Source organism: Artibeus jamaicensis, unplaced genomic scaffold (genome assembly GCF_021234435.1).
Source record: "Artibeus jamaicensis isolate MK-2021 breed Jamaican fruit bat unplaced genomic scaffold, CSHL_Jam_final contig_384, whole genome shotgun sequence".
Taxonomy (NCBI): Eukaryota; Metazoa; Chordata; class Mammalia; order Chiroptera; family Phyllostomidae; genus Artibeus; species Artibeus jamaicensis.
In genome coordinates this window covers 15109338-15134927 of record NW_026521810.1, presented here as the reverse complement: position 1 = coordinate 15134927, position 25590 = coordinate 15109338, and the positions used below count along the sequence as shown (strand labels likewise).

General features: G+C 48.2%; 1 protein-coding gene across 1 annotated transcript in view; it reads right to left on the bottom strand.

Annotated features, from left to right (window-relative positions):
- The window catches only part of TRABD2A (TraB domain containing 2A), a 55982-nt gene that overhangs the window by 12331 nt on the left and 18061 nt on the right, over nt 1-25590 (bottom strand). Inside the window, 2 exon segments of the mRNA XM_053664537.1 lie at nt 2216-2234; nt 2236-2357. Of these exon segments, the coding sequence (XP_053520512.1) occupies nt 2216-2234; nt 2236-2357 (141 nt within the window).

Genomic DNA, 25590 nt, shown 5'->3' with positions numbered 1-25590 from the left:
TGTTTATATAATGAGGCCATATCTTTGCATAGACTATCCATACTTTTAATTTGTTTAGTTCACACACACTTTTTTTAGTAAAAACAATTTTACATAGTTACTATTTTAGAATCAGTAATTATGATTCTACTGCCAAATACATGGAAATTTCTATAAACATTCAGCTGTTTCATAAATTCTACACATTTAAATTTTCACTATTTCTCCAATTCCTATTTCTCCCTCTTGCTTTCTCCAATGTTCTTTGCCCTCATGGCAAATAGCTCACCTGACTCCGGTACACGTTAGCCAATTCCAGCACTTTGGCTGAGTGTTATTACACCAAAAAGGTGGCAATCGGGGCCGGTTCTTGCAACGCAGTGGCAGTAGGTGAGGCTGACACACTGTGTTCTCTCCTCGCCCGGTTGGCTCCCCCGCTTCCCAACCCTCAGCCCCTCAGCCCTTCTCCTGGGTGCATGCTCTCCTCCACCCAGGGATGCAACAAGGTTAACCATTTCCTTAGTCAAATATTGAATAGGATGCCTACCCTGCCTGCTTCTCCTCTTTCCAGTAGCCTCTCAAAGACCTCCTTCAAGTCCGCACACTCTGTAACACAGCACCAGTTTCTGTTCTGTGGATAACAGATCTTCTTTTGCTATTCCCTTAAAATGATATTCTTTTGTTTTCAAGTCAAAATTCTTATCGCCTCCTTTACCATCTTCTTTTTAATTATGTCATTTATGTAAGATCCGCCTGTCCATTTCCCAAAATCTCTTCACTTCCACCGAGCGCTCCCCTGGTACCAGCCACCCACACGGGCACCCAGAAGGCACAGGGAGACCTCTCATCGCCGCCCTGCTCCCCCTTCTAAACACCAGACATGGCCTCGCCTGCACCGCTCAGCCCTGGCCTGCCCGGCCCTCGCTCCTCGATGGCAGGCACACTCCCCCTACCTCATGCCACCTGCAGGGCCCTGAGCAGGACAGGAATAGAGGCACTCAGGAAAGAAATGTATAAGACATCTGTCCCCTAACTGCTCCATCAGCCTTACCACTTGCCTACATAACCTCCAAACCCCCGCCCATGTTAACTTTTCTCTACTGCTTCACATTTTAATTTTCCAATTGACCTTGACCTTTCTCCCCACTTCCCCCACCCCCACCAAGAGTACATGTGAGAAATATCACCACCACAAATTCTGCTATTTCTTCTTGAGTGTAATTCTTGTTTTCCTTTTCTTCTTGCTTGCTTTGCCTTGGTGCTCCTTCCTCCCACTCTAGACTCTCCGGAAAGCTCATTATGTCCTTTGACACCTGTGGGGTGATGCTGGATTCAGCCTCTGTGGTCCCTCTCCTCAGTGCTGCCATTCTTTTTCACCTCTTACAGTCACTCTTCCTTGTGACAGGGTCCCCAGACCTGGACAGCATCAGTCACACCCACCAGTGTCCTCCTGCATGAGGACATTGGTCCCTGTGGGTGGAGGCAACACATTCCCCTATCTCAGAAGCTTAGCTGGCACTTGTCACTTTCTCATGACCTTAGTGGAGGGTGGGGAGGCAGCCATACTTCATCTCGTGGGAACTTTATTCATAAAGGCCTAACAAGTATCTGTCCACCTTGGCCCTGCAAGGGGGCTGCAATCTTCCAAACCCTGACCGCCTGCTCCCTTCCCCGTGACAGCCCACTGGTGAAGCCTATCCCGTGTGAACACTCCCTGCATGGCTCGGCCACACCCTGCAGGACTGCAGATGGGACCCATGTCTGGAAATGCTGGGAACCTTCCCAGCCTCAGGGTGCCACCCCTGTAAGAATACCACAGGCACTTAGGTTGCACCATGCTCACATGGTCCTGGAAGCCACAAAAGTTTTGCTCCATCATTTCTCAACAGTGTCACCTAAGTCAGCAGGAGGCTTTCAGACTCGGCTCCCTTCCCTCTGGAGGCTGGTTCAGGCCGCCTGCTGCCTAGGCCACAAGGCCTGCTGCTGAATCCTTTGAAGCTTCGTCCTCTGACTGGGATGCTGGAATTAACTTGAATCAATGCCCCTGTCAGTTCTTAAGTTTCGTAAAGAATGTTTTTGTTAGTTGCAGCATCTCATTCAACATCTAACTCTGACCAATTTTATTTTTAGAGCCCTTCATGGCCCTAATCCTTTGTACACAGGATGTCCAGGTATCAGTAGGTACTGTCTTTATTCTTGTTTCTAAATGAGCTGGGCAGAAGACCAGGGCCCTCACCTGGGAGCTGTCGTGGCTGAAGGTGACTTAGGTCCCTGCAGTTATACTGTTTGATGAGGTCCTCGGTCATGTAGGGGACCTGAAGGCTGCCTGCTCACAGGCTCTCCTGCTGCAGGAGGGTCTGGTTCAAAGCAAAGATGACCTGAAAGAGAGTGGAGGAAACACGGGCCACTGTAAGTTCTCTGCCCAAGCCATCATTACTGCCGCCTTGTTTCCTTTGTCTGTGTTTGACAATAGCCTCACCTCTGTGGCACTGCCATTTGAAAAGGGAACACAGATTCCTGGTCAGTGTCCACAGAAAATAAGGACAGCTCTGCCCCAGGCAGCCCCCAGCAGATCACACCTGGGGCAGTGCCTCCAAAGGAACAGAGGCCACCTGGAAGTCTCCCACAAGGGTGCCTGAGAGGTGAGGAGCCCCAGAGATGAAGCTTGTGAGATGGCTGAAGAAGCAGGGGAGGGGCTGCAGGGAGGGGCTGGGGCACACAGACAGACATGCGCACCATCAGCTTTCAAGTGCTGTGGGGGCAACTTCTTCGAGAGTCCCCCCAAGTGCCACGGACACAAGTGAATAAATATGGCCGAGAGATGCTGGATCTGATTGGGGTGGAAGGAGTGGGCTGTGGCCAGTTTCTCCAAGGAGAAAAAGGCCCCGAGCACCCTCTTCCATAGCCTTTTATTGGGTTGTAATACACAGGAATACAGGGCGGCCAGGATCAAACAGTAGATAACACTTCAAAGAAATCTGAGGGCTTCAGAGTCTAAGTCAGTGTCTGTCAGGAAGAGAGTTGCAGAAACTTTGGGAAACATACTCATTTCCTCTTGGACCCTTATCATATGAATGAAAGCACTCTTAGCAGAGCAGATTTCACAGGTTTATCAGGAAGTCTTTCTGATGCCAGATTTTTCCCCAGGACACGCTCTAGCAAAGCAAGAAGCTGCACCTCTCCCATCAGGTATTCAGGCTTAAGGGGATTAGAGCCAGGAAGCGCTTCTCCCAGAGAACATGGGGACTTGGGTTTTGACAAAGCGGAAGGAGGGGGGCGAGAGTCCATTGCTCTTTGTTGCAGCCCCCTGAGTCCTTCCATGAAGGCCTCCCAGGTGATCGAGTCTGGCTTAGGTTGCCCCCCGCTGTGAGGGGTCTTACCCATCATTGACTTCTGACCAAGCTTTGGGGGCAGGGAGAGGAACTGAGGCAGCGTTTGCTACCAGAGACAGGCTTTGTCTCCTGCGGCTGGCATTCCAAAGGTCGTCCCTCGCCCTTAGCCACAAGGGGCAGAGATACAATTCCTAAAACCAGGCAGAGTGGTCTACAACAAAGTGCATGAAGGACTGGACAACAACATGTACACCGTAGCCTGGCTGGTGGCTCGGTTGGTTGGAGCGTCGTCCTGTACACGGGAAGGATGCGGGTCTGACCCCCCGTCAGGGCACACAGCCAGGCTGCGGGTTCAGTCCCCAATTGGGGGATATGCAGGAGGCAATAGGTCCATGTTTCTCTCTCACATCAATCTCTCTCTCTCATTCTTTCTCTTAATCAATAAACATTTCTTCAGATGAGGATTAAAAAAATAAGAATATATACACAAGTCTTTTCTAACCATCAGTGGGGCATTTGCTGGCTTAACAGATTCATTTTGTCCATGGAATGTTAATGGACATTATTATTTAAAAAAAGGGTAGGGGTGGGAAATGAGGGCTAAACAAAGTCAAATACCGTATTTTTCAGATTATAAGATGCACATTTTTTACATTTTTTGCTTCAATTTTTTTTTTCCGATTTTCCTCCTCTAAAACCTAGGTGCATCTTATGGTGCAGACCCCAAGCACACCTAGCTTTTAGGGGAGGAAAATAGGGGAAAAACTTTTGAAGCAAAAAATGTGGTCAAAAAATGTATCTTATAGTCCAAAAATAGAGTACGTTTTATCTATACATGACATCACAGAGTCTTTGATACCCTAACACACTGTGTGTCCCTCCCCAAGGAGGAGACAGCGTGTGCTGTGTTCACTGGACCATCTCGTGGGAAAATCCAAATTCACAGAATTTTACAAAGCAGTGAATTCTCCATGGTACTGTAGAGCTTGGTCAGAGTAGGGAAGGTGGGGATTCTGACCCCAGGTGGGAACTGGGGCTGCCCACCCTCTACAAGGCTCTGACCACCCTGAAGATGCTGAGCATTGTCTCTGATTCTCCCCAGGTACGATGCAGACATACCACCTTTGACAGGTGCCCTATCGCACACTCACCCCAGGAATCAGTATCCAGGGACCCGCCTTTGCTCAAATAGTCCCCTTCTCTTTGCTCAAATGCAGACAGGCAGTCCATTCAAGCACACTGACCATGAGGTCTTCAGCAGGAAGTTTTCACTTCTCCAGAGACAATGCATTACAGGCTTAAGACAGCAAACAACCCTGCACAGCCCCACCCCCCTTCCTCTCTCCTTTCACACTTTCTCCTCCTCCACCAGAGAGCCTAAGGGCCTGGGAGACTTACTGATTTGCTTCCCACAGGCCACTGCTGTGGGGACCGCCTTCCTTCCACGTCCCTGCCTCCCTTGCTTTTACTATCTCTATCATAAAGTCTTAACCGAAGGGGAAGGGGACGAGCCTCCCTTTGTAATATCTTCTCCTGTCCTCTCTTCCCTTGACAAGTCCCCCTCCTCTCGGTCAGAGGCACCCTCAGCCTCTTCTGGAAGCCATCTCCCCAAATATCCGCAGGCAGCCTCTCCAATCTGGGGACAGGACCTCCTGGGCCACGTTCCCACCCTGAGCCGACAATGAGAGGCAGACACGCCCACACCTAGGACCACAAGGTATGGTCTAAGTGAGGAAACAGCCTTTCACAGAGGTGAGCGCCTGGATTCTGAAGCACACCGTTTGGCCTCTCCACACCCCATGGGAATTGCCAAATGACCTCAGATTTGCTGGAGGAACAAAGCTTTACAGGAGAGGGCGAGGGGCCTGATGAAGCACCTCCCAGACATGCCAGGCCAGGTCAAGGTTTCTCACGTCCTGTCTCAAACTCGTCCAAACCAAGTTCTCAAGGTCTGATTGTCTCGAAACACTTGCTGATGGATTTTGCTGGTTTAAAGTCATTCAAGACAAGCCCAGTTTACCTGTTGCTAAGAGACCTGCCTCCAAAAGTTTACACTGAACTGAAATGTTTTTCTTAAGGTGTTCTTGGTATGAGAGAAGACTGAGCCATTCATTTTAATGGCCATGCCGGTCTGCAAACTGGGAAGCACCTTACAGCCAAAGAACTTTGTTTATTCAGTCCTTTCTGAACATATTCAAATGTCATTCACCTTAAAGACATTTCTTCTTAAGAAGCTCCCAAAGCCTTGCTAGAATGTTTGCCTTCACTGTGTCTGTTTACTTTTGACAATTAAGCTTTACACAAGTTTGCATACCAAAACTAAGCCAATAGCATCCATGATGTTTTAGTGTTTACTACATACCAGGCTCCTTATTAAGTATTTTGCTTATGTTCTCATTTAATCTCCCTAAAATTCTAAAGTAGTAACTACTGCTAAATCGATTTTTTAAATTACAAAAATAGCCTTGGCTGGTGTAGCTCAGTGGATTGAGCGCAGGCTGTGGAACCAAAAGGTCGCTAGTTCGATTTCCAGTCAGGGCACATGACTGGGCAGGCAAGGTCCCCAGTGGGGTCACATGGGAGACAACCACATATTGATGTGTCTCTCCCTCTATCCCTCCTCTCTATAAATAAATAAAATACATAAAATAAAATTATGAAAATAGTAGTTAAATAACTAAGGTCACATAGCTTAGTAAACCAAGTTAGGGATTTAAACCCACACAACCAAACAGCAGAGCCTGAGATCCTCACCGCTACACTGTACGTGAGACACGCTGCCAGCAAGAAGCAGCAATTCGCTTTGGTCATGTGATCTAATTTCATTATTAGGCTTAAGTTAAAAAAACTAGGAATCTGAAATTGGGAAGGAAAAAAGAGGGAGGATGGAAAAGAGCAAGGTGTGGAAAGGAGGGAGGAAGAGGGAAAAGAGAAGGCAGGAAAGAGACCAGAAGGAAAGGCGTCCTAAAGCTTTCTTTTTAACTCAGATTAAGAGTAACACACACATAGTATAGGTAATCTAGAAAACAAAAAAGTATAACAGAGAAATTGTAAATGGCCCGTAATTTCAACACTCGGGTTTTAACTAGTTTTAACAACTTGTGAGTATATTGTGAATATATTTATTCTATGCATTTGGTACAGTTGATTGCCTTATATGTAAAATTTAGCATCCTGCACTTTTTAGTTGGCAGTGTAGGCATTTCCGTATAAGACTAAAGTCTTGCTTATCTTCACCCTGGCTGGTGTGGCTCAGTGGACTGGGTTCTGGTTCAATTGCCAGTCAGGGCACATGGAAGGTGTCATGAGAGTTCATTATTGTGTCAACTAATACAGGATAGAATCAAAGCAAGTACAGTGATAAATGTTCCTGGCGTTCTTCATTTATTCATTCTTCCTTCCATTCATTAGTTCAACTAAATAGTTACTGTATGGTCAGTGATCCAAGACCTGAAGATGCAGTAGTGAACAAGAAAGACAAGATCTTGCCCTTGTGGGTTTTCATTTTATCCGGAATGCGAGGTGAGGCCAAGAAGAATCTGGAAAAGGGGAGTGGGGAGAGGGCTGAAGGAAGAAGGAAGAAGTGGCCCAGAGTTTCATTCTGTAATTTCGGGCTTGCTGGGCTGCCCATGCACAAGCAAATCAAACCCGTTCCCAGGAGTGTCCCTCTGCTGCTTTGCCTTAGGGGGAGGAGGTCACCCCCTGTCACCCAGCACCCCAGAAGGGGGCATACAATAACCACGAGTCTTTTAGGGAGGTTTGAATTGTGAACTTCGAGTCAGAGTTGGTGCTGAATCTTTCTTTCGTTACTAAAAATCACAGAAATGCACTTTTTAAATCTCTAACACAACTCCCTGTAATCACCATGTCTTTCTTTCCAGAGCTGCTGCAGCTGCTCTAACCAATGGCCCTGGGGGCTTTCATGTGGTGCTTGTTTGAATCCTAACTAATCCTGAAAGGTCCTAAGCATCTTGCAGATTAAAAGCCAGCACAAGATAAACAATGACCACTGTGCCTCAAGTGTCCACTTAAAAGCTGAGGGGGAAAGAGCTAGGTTTTCTTGGCTGGGAGGAGAAAGGATCCCAGACCACCCTGCTCAGAGGCAGGCTCCAAGCACCCAACACAGTGCTCACTACCTACCCAATGAAACACATCCAGTGAAAGCCAGAGCAAGGCTCAGAGAAGCACCTCAAGGGGCCCTTGGCATGGGGTCATCCAAGGAGGCTGCCACCCCAAACTCCTCCCTCTGGCTTAATAGGGACCTGAGGAAGCCTCTGGTGCACACTGTGCATCTCTAAGGGGGGAAGCTCTCACTGACCCAAATAACACCACTTGGAGAAAGAACAGAGACCGGTTCCTGAGAACGGAGTCTGTGAGGGCCAAAGGGCACTTACCAGGTTTCCTCGGAGCCGTAACACTCCCGACAACTCTGAGCCCTTGTCAGCCTGCCACCTACCACAAACCAAGCAGGTCAGTCTCTGCCATCCAGCTCTCTCTCCTCTGGGCTGCAGCCCTTTATCGCCTATGCTGCTCAGATTGCAGATAAATGTCCATCCAGGGACCACCCAGGGCCCCATCCAATGAAGGGCAGGGCTCTTGAGGCACGGATGGAGGTGCCTTCCTTGGGGCAAACCTCTAGAGCAAACCAGGGATGGTCATGCGGACAGCTAGAGAGGGATCGACCCATGAAGCTCCCTGCAGCCCTGGGGCAGGGGCAGGAAGCATATAAAGACCCCACACAAACAACAAACAGCCCCAGAGTCACCCCAGTGAAAGCCACCGAGGTCCAGACCCAGCTTCCTCAGAACCCCCCATGGCATCTCCTAAGGTTCCGCACTGCGATGGGATTAATGACTGTGGGTCATTCTTGTGTAGTTTACTCGCCTTCCTGTGCTTGGTAAAGCCTGACCAGTCTGACAAATTTGGGGTCTCAGGATGTGACTCACAGATTAGCGAATTCCTCAGAAACAACTCTGTTCCATTAGGTTGATCCCAGAGTCCTCTTCCAGGCAGTGCACCCTGATGGAGTGCCATCACTGACCTAGGCTCCTGGTGTGGCAGGATCAGCAACAGGTGATTGGTCACACCTGGGTGGGCACAAGAACTATTCCTGGACAGTCCTAAAGCCCAGCGCAGCCGGCAGCATGTCCGGCCAGGAGCCAGGGCTGGGACCAGAAAGGGGAACCAAGCAAAGGAGAAGGTGCCAAGTCCTGGCTGAGTGTCCCCGGCCATGCTCACTGCCCTCTCGCCTCCTCCCCAACTGACTCCCAGCCACCGACTTCCTCCTCTGTTCCTTTCTTTGGAGCCTGTGCTAACATTTTCTCACATGTTGTGTAACAAAGTACCACAAACTGAAGGGTTTAAACAAACGAAATGTATTATCTCACAGTTTTGGCAGTTTCAAGCCTGAAATCAAGCTGTGTGCAGGGTCACGTTCCCTTGGAAGGCAGTAGGGAAGGATCTGTTCCAGGCACCTCCCAGCTTCTGGGAACTTCTTGGCTTGTGGTTGGTAACTCTAACCCTCTCATGGCACCGTTCCTCTGTGTGTCCAAACTGGATTTGTGCTCACTCTGATGACCTCATCTTGACTTGATCATCTGCAGTGACTCTATTTCTAGACAAGGTCACATTCACAAGTCCTAGGAGGTTAGGACTTCAGTGTAAGAATTTGGGGACCCAAGTCAACCTATAGAACATGTTAATCTCAGCTCTACTGTTCTTTAGTAGTTAAATATGCATATGGTAGAAATTTTAAACAGCACAAATAAATAGATCTCCTTCCCATCCGTGTTTTTCTTCTTTTTTATTTTACTGTTGCTCTATTACAGTTGTCCCAATTTCCCCATGCTCTCCGCTGCCCCTCCCACCCCCACTCCCACAGTCAGTCCCCGCCCTGTCATCCAAGTCCATGGGTCATTTACACATGTTCCTTGTCTAGACCCTTCCCCTTCCTTCCCCTCGTCCCCCCTACCCCATTCTTGTTTTCCAATTGTCATTCTTAAAAATAATCATTACTGCCAGTATCTCTATTTTTTTCAAATGGACAGTCTCTACATGTAAAAGCAGGCAGACAAACAGATACCAAGGGTGGATGAATGAGTAGACAGACAGACAGATGATCCTCTACTTTTTGACTTTTGCTCCTTTGGCCTTTAAATTGTCAAATAAAAGCCTTTCCATGAATTAATGCTGATGCTATATATTATAATATAAGGTTAAACTATCAAAGAACAAAATCCAAATTTGACAAACTAGGGTATCTTCCACTGCCTTGTGAAATAAACGCACCCTGACACCTCCTTATCCACAAGATAACATTAATGACGGAGGCAAATCACAAAAAAGGGAAATTTCTGACTGCAAGAAGGGGCAAAATTAAGGTTTCCTACAACCTTTCCAGTAAGAAGGCAGGTTGGGTGCAGAGCCCCTTGGAGGCCCCTGGAGGTGTTCCCACTGCCTCCAGTCCAAGGCCCGGAGACCTCAGCTCTGGGCTCAAGCTGACGCAGAAGAAATCCAGGCAGAATTCTACAGCTGAAGATTTCAGACAGACAGTCCTACAAGAACTCAGGTTCATTTCTCCAAGACCTCAGATAAGCCTACTCTTCCAGACCCCCAGATAGCTTGGTTTTCCCAGAAACCATCTAAGCCAGTGTTTCGCAAACCACAGACTGCAAGTCAGTACCCACTGCCTCCTTGTTGACAGAAACCTTGGCATGCTCAAGCCACTGCTCTGTAGCTGGCTGATTTCCTTTCATCATGGCTTTCAGTCCACACCGTGTATCCAGGGCTGCTCTGTGCTTTGTAAACTACAATGAGCATGAGCACCAGCCCCTTTTGATGAGCATGTTCTGTAACCGCAGCTATGCTACCATGATTCCCATCTTACATTCACCCCCCCAAGCAGGACTGGCAAAAACTCACTGAACTAAGTCAGGGTGAGAGCTCCAAGCTCCTGAAGAAATGAATGGCTAACCCATCCAGCTCTTTCAGATATGAAATGACTCCAGAGAGCAGCTGGTATATTCTACCCTCCAGTCAATCCCTGCCTTAGTTCTCCAACCCTGAATGACAATTCTCGGCACCATAGTTTTCAGGGTCTGACTCATACCCTCCCCAGGAAGGCTGTGGGCCGTTGGGGTGTCAGCAGATGGAACCAGCGTACTTCTGGAACAGGATTGCTTCTACGGTTTTTTTACCCAGACATAAACCTTCCTGTGAACTAACCTAGAAACCACCATCTAAATCAGGATTTCAAAAGAAATCCACATTCCAAGTTTCCAAGTCCAGCTTTTGGGATGCACTGAGAAACTCCGAGAATTATGCCTCCTTTGTGTTACTACTGTGCCAAGCTTGTAGCAACAACAATTTCTCTTAAAGAAAAATTGCCAGCCCCGGCTGGTGTGGCTCAGTGGGTTGAGCACTGCCCTTTGAGAACCAAAGGGTCGCCAGTTCAATTCCTGGTCGGGGCACACGCCTAAACTGCAGGCCAGGTCCCCGATGTAGGGTGCTCCAGAGGCAACCACACATTGATGTTTCTCTCCCTCTCTTTCTCCCTCTCTAAAAATAAATAAAATCTTTTGAAAAAGAATAATTGCCAGCTAGCAGGGGTCTTCAGGAAGGTCCCTGTCAATTACTGTCAATCTTTTAATAGCACCTGAGGACACAGCAAGATGGATTGGAGAAGAGAGAACAAGAGGTGGAAGTGCTGGGATATTAGAACTCTGAGCAACCTGGGGAGGGAGAGCGAAGTTGTCAGCATGATTTATTTACAACCAAAATAATTATTATAATAATAGCAGCCACCGCCCCTCCCCCACCCCTACCCTCAAGGGGTCAGTATGTCCTCCGGGAGACAGGGCTGCATTTCTGCATTGACAGAGGAAGATGGGGGCCCTGTCCTCAGGGGCAGCTGTTGGGAGGGACACGACATCAATGGCGTGTGATGACAACAGGTCACAGAGGGCCCTGGAGGACAAACACAAACAGTGGGAGTTCAGGTGGATGGAAAGTCTGCAGAGACGAATGAGTCCTCACAGTTACTCCCTACAGTGTGGCCCACACCCATGCCCCATCAACAAAGAGAGGGCACCCAGAGCAGTGAATCCACACGACAGTATTACCTGGTCCGCAGCAGCCATGTGGTGGGCATAGAATATACCTCATGGGGGACTTGCAGCCACAGGGTACAAGGGAGGAGAGCGTATTTTCAAGGATGCAACAATGTTTGAGAGAAGCATTATCCTGATCAGCAAAAGAGAAGTGACTGATGTGCATAACCACATACAAATGGGGACCATGGGCCTCCCACCCACAAGCCCATCCTCCATCACCTAAGGCCAAGTTGCTGGCCTGATCAGCCACCAACTGTGAAGAGCACGCTGTCCATGGCCAGACCATCAGGGGAAGAGGCCACGGGCCTCTGTAGGGGAGGAAAAAGGACAGTTAGTCTACTGTCCTTTATCCTCCTAGTCCTTTTGGCTGATCTAATAATCAAATAGACACTAGAGAGACTAACAAGAGAAAATGACTAAATTTAATTACATATGTATGCATGGGAATTAAGATAGTTGAGTGTCACAGACACATGGAAAATGAGGTATACATGACATCCTGAGCTAAGAATGAGATAAGGCGCCTGAGGTTTCAGAGGGTCGAAGGTCATTCACAGGATGATAGAGCAGATCAGATGTTCAGTAACTAGAGGTTTGCCTTGCTCTGTAGATGAGTCATAAAAAGTTCTTTCTGTTAAAATTCATTATAGGCAAGGCCCCTAATCTAAATTCTTTAAGGAAAAGGTAAAAGTTTCTTATCAGTCTGCAGTGTCTGAAATGCCTACAGCTCAAAATAATTCACATGCCCAACAGGCACCTCCTGAGGAGGCCTGTTCTGAACACTTCCACCTCCAAGACCTTAGAGCTAACCAAGCTACTTCCCTCGAAACCTACAAAGATCTGTGACATGAAACAGCAGCTGTGTCTGAAGAGTGCCACTGGCCATTCCTATCTTCATCACGTCCCACTAGAGGCAAAAAAAGACTTCGTACTATTTGGAAAAACACATTTACCTCTTGAGGCTACCGGTGGAGGGTCTTGGCAGAACCCAGGCCACCCCAGCTGGCAGTACAGTGGACATGCCTGTGTCCCTGGGAGAGGGAAAGCACAAAACAGTGGAAGTCTCTGCAAACACAGGAGGAGCTGGGCTTAGATGTGCTTTGGGACGCTTCCTACAACACTTTTGTTGTCACCTGCATGATGCACTGCATCTAGAAGGGCTCAAGGCCCAAAAAGCCACCCTGAGGCTTGCCACTTAGAGAGGTTCCCAGTGCTTCTGCAGAATAGAGCAGGCTCTTCGTCGTGAACACTTGCCATCCCAAGTCAGGCAATTGGGTCTATTCTGGGACATTTTTAACAATTAGAAATTGCCTCATTCTCTCTGAACTCCCTATCTCCTCATGACTGTCTTGTACTCATTTTTGTAAATATCAATACAATGTGTTCCCACAAATGCACTATTCATTAGCAGGCATCAAAATGGAAAATCTCTCCTATAGAAACACTAGCACAAGTGTGTAATATACAAGTGTATATATAGGGGAACCATACCGGTGCTCTCCCTGGCACTGGGACTCTTCAATCAAAATTGAAATGGCTGCATTAAACAGGGGATTGGATGAGATATTCTCAAATGCTCTTCCACTTAGAAGCCCTTGAATTATTTCATCTCAGGTAGTGAGGGAAGCAGGCCCTCTGCTCTCACTTTTTGTCATCTGTGTCCCACTTGCTTCTCCTCACAGGCCATGGTGTTCCATAGATGGAGAGGAGAGCAGGACCAGGTGTCCATCAGGAGCCTCCACGTCAACCCTGAGGTGTCTGAGCCACCTCCTCTCATTATGCAGAGGAGGGAATCCAAGGTCCCCCCCACACACACACACAAAAAAAACAACTCTGTTTACGGAAGGTCCCATGTACCCATCCTAGGCACATACTCTTCCGTAGTCAGGAAACTTATGGGCTTGACAAAGGGGCAACAACAGGAGTAGCCACAGGGACTACAGCAAATGTGCTACGTGTGACACTAGCCAAGTCTTCAGGCCCTGGGCAGATGAATGCAACAATGACAGGAGCAGCCAGCAAGGGTCTGGGAGCACAGCCAGCACGACTATGGCAGGGAGGGGGTGCTGCCTACCTGTCCTCACAGAGCAGGAAGAGGATGGAGGAAAGTTCTGCAAGCTTGTACCAGGAGGGTGTGGTTGCCAGGAGCCAGTCCCCCCAGAGGGCAACAGGAGTGTGGCTGCCACTAAGATGACCAGTGAGCCTAGTGTAGAAACAGCCCAATGCAGTACTGTCTGGGGACGAGACTCCTCATCTCAACCATGCAGAGCGGAGGCTCCAGGAGTGAATGGGACAGAAGCCACAGCCACCCAGGACAGTGCTGAAGCCCAGAAGGGAAAAGGAGGACAGAGCTTCTGGTAGGGTCACAGAACAGGGAAGGCAAGTCATCAGCACAATGCTGTAGAACAGTGGAAGTGAACAGTGGCCACGCACGTTAGCATGGATGCATATCACACGATGTTGAGCAAACCAGCAAGACACAGAAGAATGTATTCAATACATCATATAGTTTCATTTATAAAACTCAAAAACAAGACCAAACAACATGCTGTTTAGAATATATATTTAGTAAAACTGTAAAGAGAAACCGTGATTTCTGGCAAAGAAGGGGGAGTTCATATGGAGCAGTTACAGAAACGGTGGGAATCAAAATGAACAGGGCCTTAAATTGGTTTAAACTATAAAGCAACAGTCTCACACAGCAGAGGCCTAAAGCCTAGGAGCTTAGGAAGAGCAGGGCTCCGTGGTCCAGGTAACTGCTTTACTCTTGGATTGGGTTTATAACTGAACAACTCCAGCCTGGCCAAAGCAAAAGACAATCTCTCTCCCAACCTCTCCTCTTGTCCATGTGACTGAGAAGATTTAGGACACGTGCTCACCCCCCCACCCCCAGAGCAGCCAGAGGAGCGCTGCGTGCCGATCGGCTCACCCCAGGTTTCTGAACCAGTCCCTCCAAGACAAACATGTGGGGTAAAGACAAGTAAGGTGGCAAACTTACTGGATCCAGAAATAGAAGGCAACCGCCACCCTGTCCTGGTCTCTCCTGCTGGTGTGAAAAGAATGCCTAGAAATAAGGAACTGGAATGAGGCGAGAGGAACCGAGGGTGTAAAATGTGCCAGCAGGGTGGGATGTAAGAACAAACGGCGAGGCACAAGCAAGCCCACCCACACGATCAGAACAAAGGTAAAGGCACATTTTTATGGCACAGTCTGTCATGCCCCGGACACTCTACAAAGGGTCCCTCGTTTATTCTTCAGTCCAATCCCGTGATGCTTGTGTCATCACACCCTCTTTACGGAAAAGGAAACAGACTCAGAGAGACTCCATATCTTGCCCAAGGTCACAATACTAGGAAATGGGGGAACCAGCATTCAAAGCAGAGGCACTCTCTCCAAAGCTCATGCTCTTTCCCCTGAGAGACTAGGTAGAAGAACCGCAGGACGGGCAGCAGGACTGCCCTTGATCTCACCACGGCGTCTGAGCCAGCTTCCCCTAAGAAAAGGCCTGACCGCTCAGGTCCCACGCCCCACTGAGACGAGGCATGGCAGCTCCTGAATGCCCTGGCCTGCTTATAACAGCACCACTTACGAGATTCAGAGAGAGCCTTAAATTTACCCTTCGTGTCTTTTAACTAGTGCCCCTGTGGATGACAAAGGGCCCACATACTAAACCTGACAAACCCAAAGGAGGCTTGGATGGTGGGCTTTATAAACCCAGAGACCAAAGTAATCACAGACACTGGTCTGAACATACAAGTTCCTAACTAAAAGCGAGTATGGGTGAGTAGTCACACCTTAGGTCTGTAGATTCCTTGACAAAGATTGACTAAAGTCAATCTTTAGCTTTGAAATTACCTGTTCCCTTTGTGCATCTAAAACAATATACCTTGGAAATGCCAGGGAAATCTTCTTTGCCAGACCCCTGGAAGGCACCATCGCCAGCACCAGAGCATGAGACCACGTGATCTTGTGGCCCACATACAGTGTCTGTGTGCTATAACTGTTAGCTATCTTGGGCCCACCAGTGGAAAAGAAGTGTCTCTCCAGTTGGCTTTTTCTCCAGTCTCAGAGATTCCCCTCCCCCTCTGCTTTCTCCTGCCCTCTTAATCTACCACCAGTGAATTTCATGTAACCTCCCCTATGTGTCCTCCTTTGAGTCTAATGTATAAAATAAGCTGTAAAACTGCCATTCTCTGGAGCACTATCTCAATATGTGGAAATTTTGCTTGCCAGCAATCATCAGTTTGGAGCAAATAAACTCTTATAAGACTTTTTGAACAACTAAATAAATAAATAAATAAATAGATCTTTTCCTTAGTCTTGATATTCTTTTGTCAATCCCTCACCCAGAGATTACTATCTGGTCAATTTCTACGTCTGGAGAAAACAAACCCACAAAACCATTTTCTTATCTCAGACCCTTCTGCCCTGCTGGGTATACCTGAGGTGCCAATCAGTGTGTGAGTCTCCCCTCTCCCCACCCCTATGTGATTCTGCCTGTCCCCTCCCTCCACAAGCCATGCCAATTACACGTGGGTGGACATATGACTCAGTGATGTAACACTGGCTGAACCATCAGATCGACATCCAAAGAATACTTCTACCCCACAGAATAGACTCAAAAATCACATACAGACAGAAAATTCCCATCTCTGGGACAAATTCCAGTTGCTTTGTTTCTAGTCTCCTAATTTTCATTGGTTGAGATTTCAAGAAAGGTAAAAGACACCAAGAAATGAAGAACCATTGGAATTAATTACAATTATGGGGGAAAAAAACCTCCAACTACCACAGAGTTGCTAACAGTGCAAAAAACTTCAGGACTTCTTTCCTTCAAAAACATAGCAAGATAGACGTATTTCTGCTTTCATATCAGTACTTGCCTTGAATTATACTGCCCTTTAAAAAAATTATCACTCTACTCAAATCCACCTCCAATTAGCTGAACACTATTCCCCTTCCTTACAACAACACATAGTCACCCACTCTGCACTGTCTTCTGAAAACTTGTGTTCACTGGGAAAATTAATAAGCTTATTACCAGAGGATTCACTTTAGGGTTCAAGTTTTAGCCTGCCTTCCTTCCCCCATTCCCCTCCCAAGTCTTCCTTTCCACTCTCCCTTCCTACAGCCCCTTCTTTCTCCTTTTTTTCCTGGGATGTGGAAAGAATCAATTAAGCTCTCCATCCAACGTTTGCAGCAGGCTTCTTTCTCCTTACTGAGACTTCTTCAGCTGTAGGGGAGACCCAGGTCCCCCCAGTCGGGGCATTGTTGCAGAGCCCATGGGCTGAAAGGGTGGGTAAGGGGGTTCCTGTCCAGCACATGCCTTTTTTTGTCAAAGACAAAGGCCCCCATCAAGCCTCTCCACTTTCCAGCACTTTCATCCCCCTCAGATCAAAGGGCTGCTCTGCATATGAAAGGAGCCGCCCATTGTGCCCTGCACACTAGCCCTGCACCACCCCACCAGCCTCCCAGCTTTCCAAACAAAGGGCTTCACATCTGTTTAAGCCCAGGCCTCACCTTCTGGGGCGCTGGGTTGTTTCATTTCTCAGTTTACTTTTGAGAGCAATTCAGGCCTTTGCGGTACAGTTGGGGAGCAGGAGGGTATGGACCCTGAGAAAGATGACCTACCAAGAAGGACTCCTGGTAGCTAACCAGGTTCAAATTTACAAGCACAGCCTAGAAGAATTTTTGAAACAGAGGCCTCACCTGCAAACCACATAGGAGGGAGAATCCTGCACTAAGCTACCTGCCTCCCACACTGAACTGCCTTCCTTCACTGTGCTCCTGAGCCAGCCCTTAGGAAGAAGTTCCTGAAATAGTACTTTAACCAATAGGACTGGAGCTTTCAGGATCCAACTGCAGCTGTATAGCTATAGCCCATCAGTATCTTCACCAACCAAAGAGGTGCCATTCTGACCAATCAGCGCAGTGCTTTTCGGACCTATCAAACTAGGAGTTTGGGGCCCTCATCTGCCAGAAGATGAACCAATCAGGGGCCCAGGGAGTTCTGCTTATATAAGTGAACTTCCCTCTGGCTCCAGGACTGTACTTTCCCTTTCCACTGAAGACTATGTCTCCCTGGTTCCCCACTGAAATATCAAAACAGTGAGATATCAAAGATACCTCACCAGAGCAGAGCAGAGAATTATCCAGTCAGGCAGGGGCCTGGCATCAGGGCCACCGGCCCCAGGGCCTCCTCACAGCCAGTGTTGCTTCATAATGGAGCTGTTCATACTGAATAGTTTCCTGGCACCCAAACTGGGGATTCCCATTGGTGCTGAATTGAGGCCACAATCACTGACCGTTGGTTGACAAGAGGAAGGTCTCCCTTGTCCTCGGGCCATTCAGCCCATGTACTGTTTAGGACACCTTTAGGGTTCCTGGCCTTTGCCTCTCCCACCTCACTGAGCATCCAGGCACTGGGAATGTCCTCCTCAAGTTCATTTATTTTCTCTCTTCCCAGCTACTCTTTAAAATCCCTCCTCCTTCCTAATCTAATAGGGGACTCTTCCTTTAGAACAATACTCTAGACTGGCTCCTCAAAGCAAGATGGTGACAAAAGTCCTGCTCCTTTTTTTTTTGTCATGTAACTACATGCTGCCAGACTCGGGAGCTAAAGCTTCCATACACTTTTTGGACATCAGGTCTGCTTTTTAGGGGGAGAAAAAGTGCTTCTCAAAACTTAGACTTGAGCTCTTTTCAGCAAAAGGACTGAAGCATGAGGACCAGAGATGGTGATTTTCAGTTCCGTTCCAGACAAAAGTGCCATTTTGTAAGTGATGAGGGCTCCTGAACACGGGGACCCAGGGAGGAAACCTGGAAGAGTGCACCCGGCACCTGGGCCTTCACTCTCTTCTCTACCTTCCCCCACCTGAACTTTCTCCCGTCCACCCTCTCCCCTTGGGCAGGTCTCCTGACTACTCTCTCTCCTTTCTGCCCAGTCTACATGCTCCCCTGACTTCAGATGGCTGACTGAGCACATACACTGTTACAGACTGACCTGTGCCCCTACCACCCAAAACCGTATGTTGAAGCCCTATCCACAATGTGACTGCCTTTGGAGACACTTCTTCTAAGGAGGTAATTAAGGTTAAATAAGGTCAGTGAGGGTGGGGCTCTGACCCCATAGGTTTCATTCCTTACAAGGAGAGAAAGAGACCACAGCTGTCTGTCTCCATGCACGCACAGAAAAAAGGCCGTGTAAAGACACAGCAAAAAGGCAACCATCCACAAGATGAGGAGCAAGGCCACTTCAGAAACTAACCCTGCCAGCACCTTGATTTTGGTACTTTGAGCCCCTAGAACTGTGAGAAAATCATTTCTGTTGTTTAAGCTGCTTACTCTGTGATTCTCTGTGATGGCAGCCAGAGCCGACCAATACATCTTTTCCCTCGAATCCCACACAATGCTGGGTAACAAGAATAAATCCCAACCTCTCCAAGGCCTTGAACATTACAACCTCTGCTAAGCATTCTGGGCTGTCTTAGCTCCTCCCTAAAAAACTCCACTCTCTTAACTTCTGCCCTGCAAGGTCACTCTCCTTTACATTGTTTAAAGTTCTGACAAGATCAAAAAGCTTCAGAAACAACAAACTACAAAGAATCATATGCAAAAGCCCATAAAAAGCACAATAAAGCTAATTGCACACACTTAACCACATTCTGACCTGGTACTGGGGCTAATTAGGCCTCAGTGGTAGGCAGTTCATCCAAATGGCTACACACTGTATTACTGGTAGCGTCCAACCTGCTGCTGGCCTTTCTCTCATTTTGGGTCTCCTCCAACATCTAAGATCGGCATCGAGGTCAGGTTTTCCCTTGTACGACAAATACAGGATGATCACAATCAAGCCCACACAGAACACAACAAAGAGGTCAAACATCTTCCTCCCCAGCTGCCTCAGTTCCTGGACCCACGGACCGGCGTCCTTGGTTAACTCCGACACCCCTGAAGCAGTGTCCGGTGTCTGCGCCCCCACAGCCCACACTCGGCTGCCAGCAAGTGTCCCCCAAAACTGCTCTTCCTGCCGTCATCTCCCCCTGCCCGCAGAGCACACTGAGGTTTCCCGCCCCTTTCCCATCTCACCCTACGAAATGCTCACGCAGTCACCCCAGCCTGCTGCCCTTCAGCCAGCACAGCGTCTGTGCATCGGAATCACCTGGAGGGCGGGTTACACCCAAGTTCCCAGGTGATGCGGATGCTGCTGGTCCAGGGACACACTTTGAGAACCACTGATGTGGCCTAAACATCGTAGGTAGAAAATGGTGGCCACATCTGGCTTGCAGCTAAGTCTTATTTTTATTACACAACATGGTAAATGTTTTAGGTAGCTACCAACACTTAAAAACCAAGACACTTCCCAGAAAACTCTAGACTTCTGACTTCTCTCAAAAAAATGCAAAGGTCTGAGAATTGCATGAAGGTGGCAAAAAAATACAAACTTCCAGTTATAAGATAAAGATATATAGGAAAGTTGTTAAGGGAGTAAATCCTGAGAGTTCTCGTCACAAGGAAATAAACACACTTTTTTCTTTTCCTCTTTTATCTATCTATACAAGATGATGGATGTTAACCGTGTGTGACCATAACTTTACAATATATGAGAGTCAAATAATTATGCTGTATCCCTTAAATGTATACAGTGCTGTATAAAAGTTATATAGCAATGAAACTGAAAAAATAAATTACATAATGCTCTTCCAAATTATTCAGTTAAAAAACTAGGAAGGTCTGGCTACACTAGGGGCAGATTCCCACACAGGTGACAACTGACTAGACTGGGGGCCACTGCCCTCTTTGTAGCTTCACCCCCGTTGCCACAGTTCCTGTCACTCCACTCCCAACACAGGCCAGCTCCATCCACTCACGTTACCCACCCAGCCCCTATGGATATTTACGTTCATGAGCTTTGTCACTCGCCCAGCCATTTTGTGGGACAAATCCAAAGCAGGGGGATTGCTGGGTCAATTTGATAGGCAGTGCATCTTGCAAAAAGGATACAGATGCCATTTTCGGTTAATAATAACACAAAATGGGGTGAGTCAGCTAGCTAGATGACACTCTTTTTAAGTTGGGCATTTTAAATTAACCAGCAGCAGTTCTCATATCACCTTCCCTTTGGCGCCACCCGAGGTCCTCTAGTACCTTAGATAAGCATCCGACTGAACTTACCATTCCCTTCCCTAGCTTCTGGCACCTAAAGCTCTGTGCCCACATCCTTTAGTGACATCCTCAGAACTACAATACTTTGCTTCAAGAGAATTAACCACAATACACTGCCTACTATATTCTCCGCACTGCTGGATACACCCCCTTTCACTCACACACACACACACACACACACACACACACACCCCTACACTGTGTACACACAGATTTGCAGCTTGAATTGGATTCCTACAATGAGGCACCTTTGAAATGATGCCAACATCTACCCCCTTGCCCAACATTTGCAGCTTTACCCTGGGTACCTGTTATGGGCTAAACTGTGTCCCCCCAAAAGTCATATGTTGAAGTCCTAACCACCAATACCTCAGACTATGGCTGTGTTTGGAGATAGGGCCTTTAAAGAGATGATTAAATTAAAATGAGGTCAGTAAGGTAGGCCCTAGTAAATATGACTGGTGTCCTTACCAAAAGAGGAAATCGGGACACAGACGCATATGACGGGAAGACCACATGACGACAGGAAGAAGACGGCATCTACCAGCCAACGAGAGAAGTCTCAGAAGAAACCAAATCTAAAGAAGCCTTGACCTCAAACTTCAAAAGAATTTCACAGATTTTCTGTTCCTCTAAAATTGTGAGAAAATTAATTTCTGTTGTTTAAGTGGGCCAGTCTGTGGTACTCTGTTGAGACAGGCCTAGAAAACGAATACAGTCCCTTATGTTCACGGAAGTTATTTAACGGTGATCTCTACTTCATCTCCTAAGTGACAGACCCACAAAGCAAGCCTAAAACTCCAGTCTTGTCCTATCAGAATCCCTTCACTGACCCCCTCCTGCTGCTTATTTCCTCTCTCTCATTGCCCACAACTGTCACAGCAGAGCAGGGTAAGGGGGGGGCTCTGCAGAAGTGGAGAAGGTGTGCAGTGAGAAGGTGGGCGGAGCAGCTGCCCCAGGAGGGGCTGGCAGGGTTCTTGGAAGCTCCAAATCCAGAATGCGGGAGCGACAGTGGGGGCCGGGGGAGACCACAGGCAGATGTTAGGACCCTGAGTTTGGGTCCAGTCACAAATCTCAACACTTTCTCTCTTCTCAACACTAGATTTACAGGGCCATCCAATAGGGGTTTTCACCCTGAAGCACCCTGAAGGTTGGGTCGACAACATCAGCAGTCTCATCAGACAGCATCCCGTCTATGGCCGTCGCAAACGCAAACTTAGCTGTCAGGTCTGACAGGCAAACCAGGGACCCTACGGAAGCCCCTTACAGCACAGAGCACTCCCAGAGTGTCCGCTCCCTAAGCGGTCGGTCAACAGCACCCCACCTGCTGATGTTCTGCTCAATGATAAGCAACATACCTGCCAAGAGCAGAGGCTCACTGCGAGCCCAGTCCTCACCTGGGGTGGATGCAGGGAGGCAGGGATGGGGTCTCCTGTGTTAGGTGTCCACATATTATGATTCTGCAGAATGACTGTAAATGGAAAGGGACGGGCCTCATGGAAGAGTGTGGGAGGGAAGACAGCACAAATGTGTCAGAAGGGCTGGACGAAAAGATGACAGAGAAGAGGAGCCACAATGCTGTGGGTGACATTCTACAATGGCAACAACGCCCACCTCTGCAGTCCAGGGTGGCCTCTCTCCATTCCTGAGCCACAGAACACCTAGCCTCACTGAGACTTTATCCTGCTCCTAGGAGGGTCCCAGGTAACAGCTAGCCCCGGTCCCACCTGTCATCTTCCCCTTCCTCTTACCCCTTCTCCTCCTGGTGGCAGACTCTGTCTCATTCACCTCTGCTAGGGAGGCGGCCTCAGGAGAGAGATGGAGAGTTCTCCCTCCCTGCTGCGGAAACACACTGGCAGTCGTTCCTGGAGTCCAGGACATCCTGGGGCTGACCCACCAAGGAAGATCTGGCTGTGAGGGTTCAAAGGTGCTCTCCACCCCCAGCCTAGTTCACCATGGTAGGTGACAAGGACGTGGGCCAGACACAGGCTGCAGCACCCCTGGGAGTGCTTCTCTTACGACCCCAAAAGCCACGAAGCAGGCTCGGATCCAGCCGAGGTCAGAACCCCAGCAGCACGTGTGGTAGCCATGCAGGTGGACAAAAATACCCAAATGTGTTTAAGTTCACTTTGGATTCTAGAGGGACGGCGCACAGCCAGAGACAGCAGGATCGCTGCCCGCTTTGTCTTTGAGTCCCTAAGACAAGAAATAAAGCGCCGAGCCCACGCTGAGCGCTCAGGAAATGTGTCCCAGATAAGGACAACCAGAGAAGACTCGAGCCACAAGCAGGTCTGTTTCCAGCTCACGAACATCACAGCCTGCCGTAAGGACACGCAGATTTCATTTTCCATCTCTAGTCAAACAATTAGAAGTTGAAGAGATGGCCAAGGAGAAGGACTCCTGTGGAAGACACCCTGGGAGAGCTAATGGCCAGCCCGGACTGCCAGTGCCCATCCACGGCGGCAGCTCCATGCAGAAAGAGGGCAAGGTTAATTCGAGGAATAGATGTCACAGGCCTAGGGTACTTACAGTAACCTCAGCACTTCACCCCGCCACGCACAAGAACACAAAAATATTATATTGCAATGCTGAGAAAATGTAAAAAGGCAAAAGAAAGAGATAAAAGGAAAAAGACTGAACTTCATGTGAATTTTAAGATGCCAGCCTTAACACAGCTCCTAGCCTGTATCCAATTTTTTTAAATACTTAGCACACACTCACGTTCTATACCATTTTAGCCAAGGTATCCACAATTCACTGGCCTCCCAGGGGTCTCTCTAAGCTCTGCCCACTGAAATCCAATTTCCACACACCTCATCTGGCTGACACTCAGCAGGGCATCCACTCATTTTCCAACAACCACTCGTGAGCCCCTCCCACATGCCAGGCACATGCTAAGAGCTGGGCTGCAAAGGCCAAGAGAGCATTTGAGGAACTAAAACCTTTGAGGGAGGCAGTCGTCAGGTTCCAGAAGAGGCTTCCCCAGGGACGCTGTGGAGCATCAACTCTGGGCTTGGGAAGTCTTCACACAGGAAATCATGTGCAAACTAAATCGGCCCCCAGCCAGGGGGACAGCACAGGGAAGAGCTGCCAGGAGGACAGTGTGTGCCCATGAAGCTCAAATGCCTCAAAGGTTAAGGACATTTGTGTTTGCAAACAAATCTGCCCACATTTTAGGACCCAGTTCCCTTTTAGAGAGTTCCTGTTTTTCTTTTTCTATGCCTTTATTTTAAACCAAACCTACCAAGGAAGGATAAAATGTCAAGATCTCCATCTTCAAGCACATTCCATTTCAAATATGAAAAATGCAGAGCAGTCAACCACCAGCATTGCAGTCGAAGATGAGACCACAAGCTTTTATTGGGATTTCTGATGAGACAGCAGGAACTTCCTCAGCACAGAAGACAGTGAATCTGGCAGGTGGCAGCTCTGGGAATCAGAACTAGATGAGAAAACAGGAGACAAGGGAGCCCAGGCCAGCCCTGCACAGCCTCTCTATGACCCCAGACTATACCACCTCGGTTACTGGTTACTCCAACAGTAAACCCCCCAGTGGCCTCTGCTGGATGACCCGCCCACAGTCACACTCTTGCCGTGGTCTCTGGGAACAGAGACTTGCCGCCTCATGGGGTTGTTCTCAAGATTCAACACACTAATGGGAGAATGTGTGGAAAGACCCTCGAGGTATACGAAACAAGGCACTGGGTGGTATTCCTGGGATAGGTCTCCCCTGGGCCTGGCAGGTCCACCCCGTCCTCAAAAAAGCTGACCCTCTGTCCCTAGGAAGCTTTCTCAGGCCGGCTGGCCCCTCGTAGCCCCCACTTTTCTAACACTCATCAACAACAGCCAGGGATGGAGAGATGTGGCCTCTTCCTGGATTTGTCCTTCCACGTCATCCAGACCACAAGCTCCCGGGCACGGGGCTGCCTCCACCACTGTGTCCCGCTCTGGACCTTTCAAGCGCCCCGTCTTAAAGCCAGTTACCTCTTCTATTAAGTGACCGACCCAGTTAAAGAGAACTGGCTCCAGAGAAGCAAGATCTGTCTTCCCTAAGACCTAAAACTATGACTCAAGAAATGCACTTTTTTATAAGACCCAGGAGTATGTCCATTGCAAGGCAGCGATTTTCAACCACTGTGCCACCAGAATTTTTAAAACGTTCAATACCTGACTACTTAGTCAGGGGCACTGACCTCTTTTCCCTTAGAGTATTAAATTTAAAAAAACAACAACAGCCAACACAACAACAGCCATCCAGTGTGAATGAATCAAAATTATACCTATTTTTGTCAGATCAGCAGAAATATAATATTTTTGTGTGCCACATAATTTTAATAATTAGTTTATTATTGTGTGCCATAAGATGGAAAAGGTTGAAAATCTCTGGCTCAAGTTTTACTTTTGGGGGGAAAATGGCTTTTCAGCAGAGACAGTGAGCTGTTGGGGTCCTAGGGGTTAGGAGGGCAAGAAGGGGGAGTGAACCCTGCTGCTGGGAAGCAGAGGGAAAAGTGGGAGATGAAAGGCAAATATGAAATATCTGAGTGCCATCTATTGGCAAGAGTAAACAATAACAAAAATCGACTCTGTGCCAACAGCGAATCAAATAAGAACATTTATGCCTCCTTTAATGAGCACTACGGGGGGGGGGGGGGGGGGGCTGGCCAGGTAGCTCAGTTGGTTAGAGTGTGGAACCAAGATGCCAAGGTTGCAGGTTTAATCCCCAGTCAGGGCACATACAAGAATTAACCAAAAAATGAATAAATAAGTGGAACAAAATCAGTGTTTCTCTAAATAAACAAATGGCACTTTGGGTGTACAAAAGACTTTTACATCCAACTAACTGCCTCTTGGGCTACTGAACATGCAAGGTGCAGGCCTTGCACGTGGAAACCGGAGGGCACCCCCAGATCTGCTGGCTGAAGTCATGGTAGCTTTCGGATCCCATGACTCAGGCCTCAACCCTAGATGTGACTGGGTCCCAAGGGGTGGCTCCAATGCTGAGG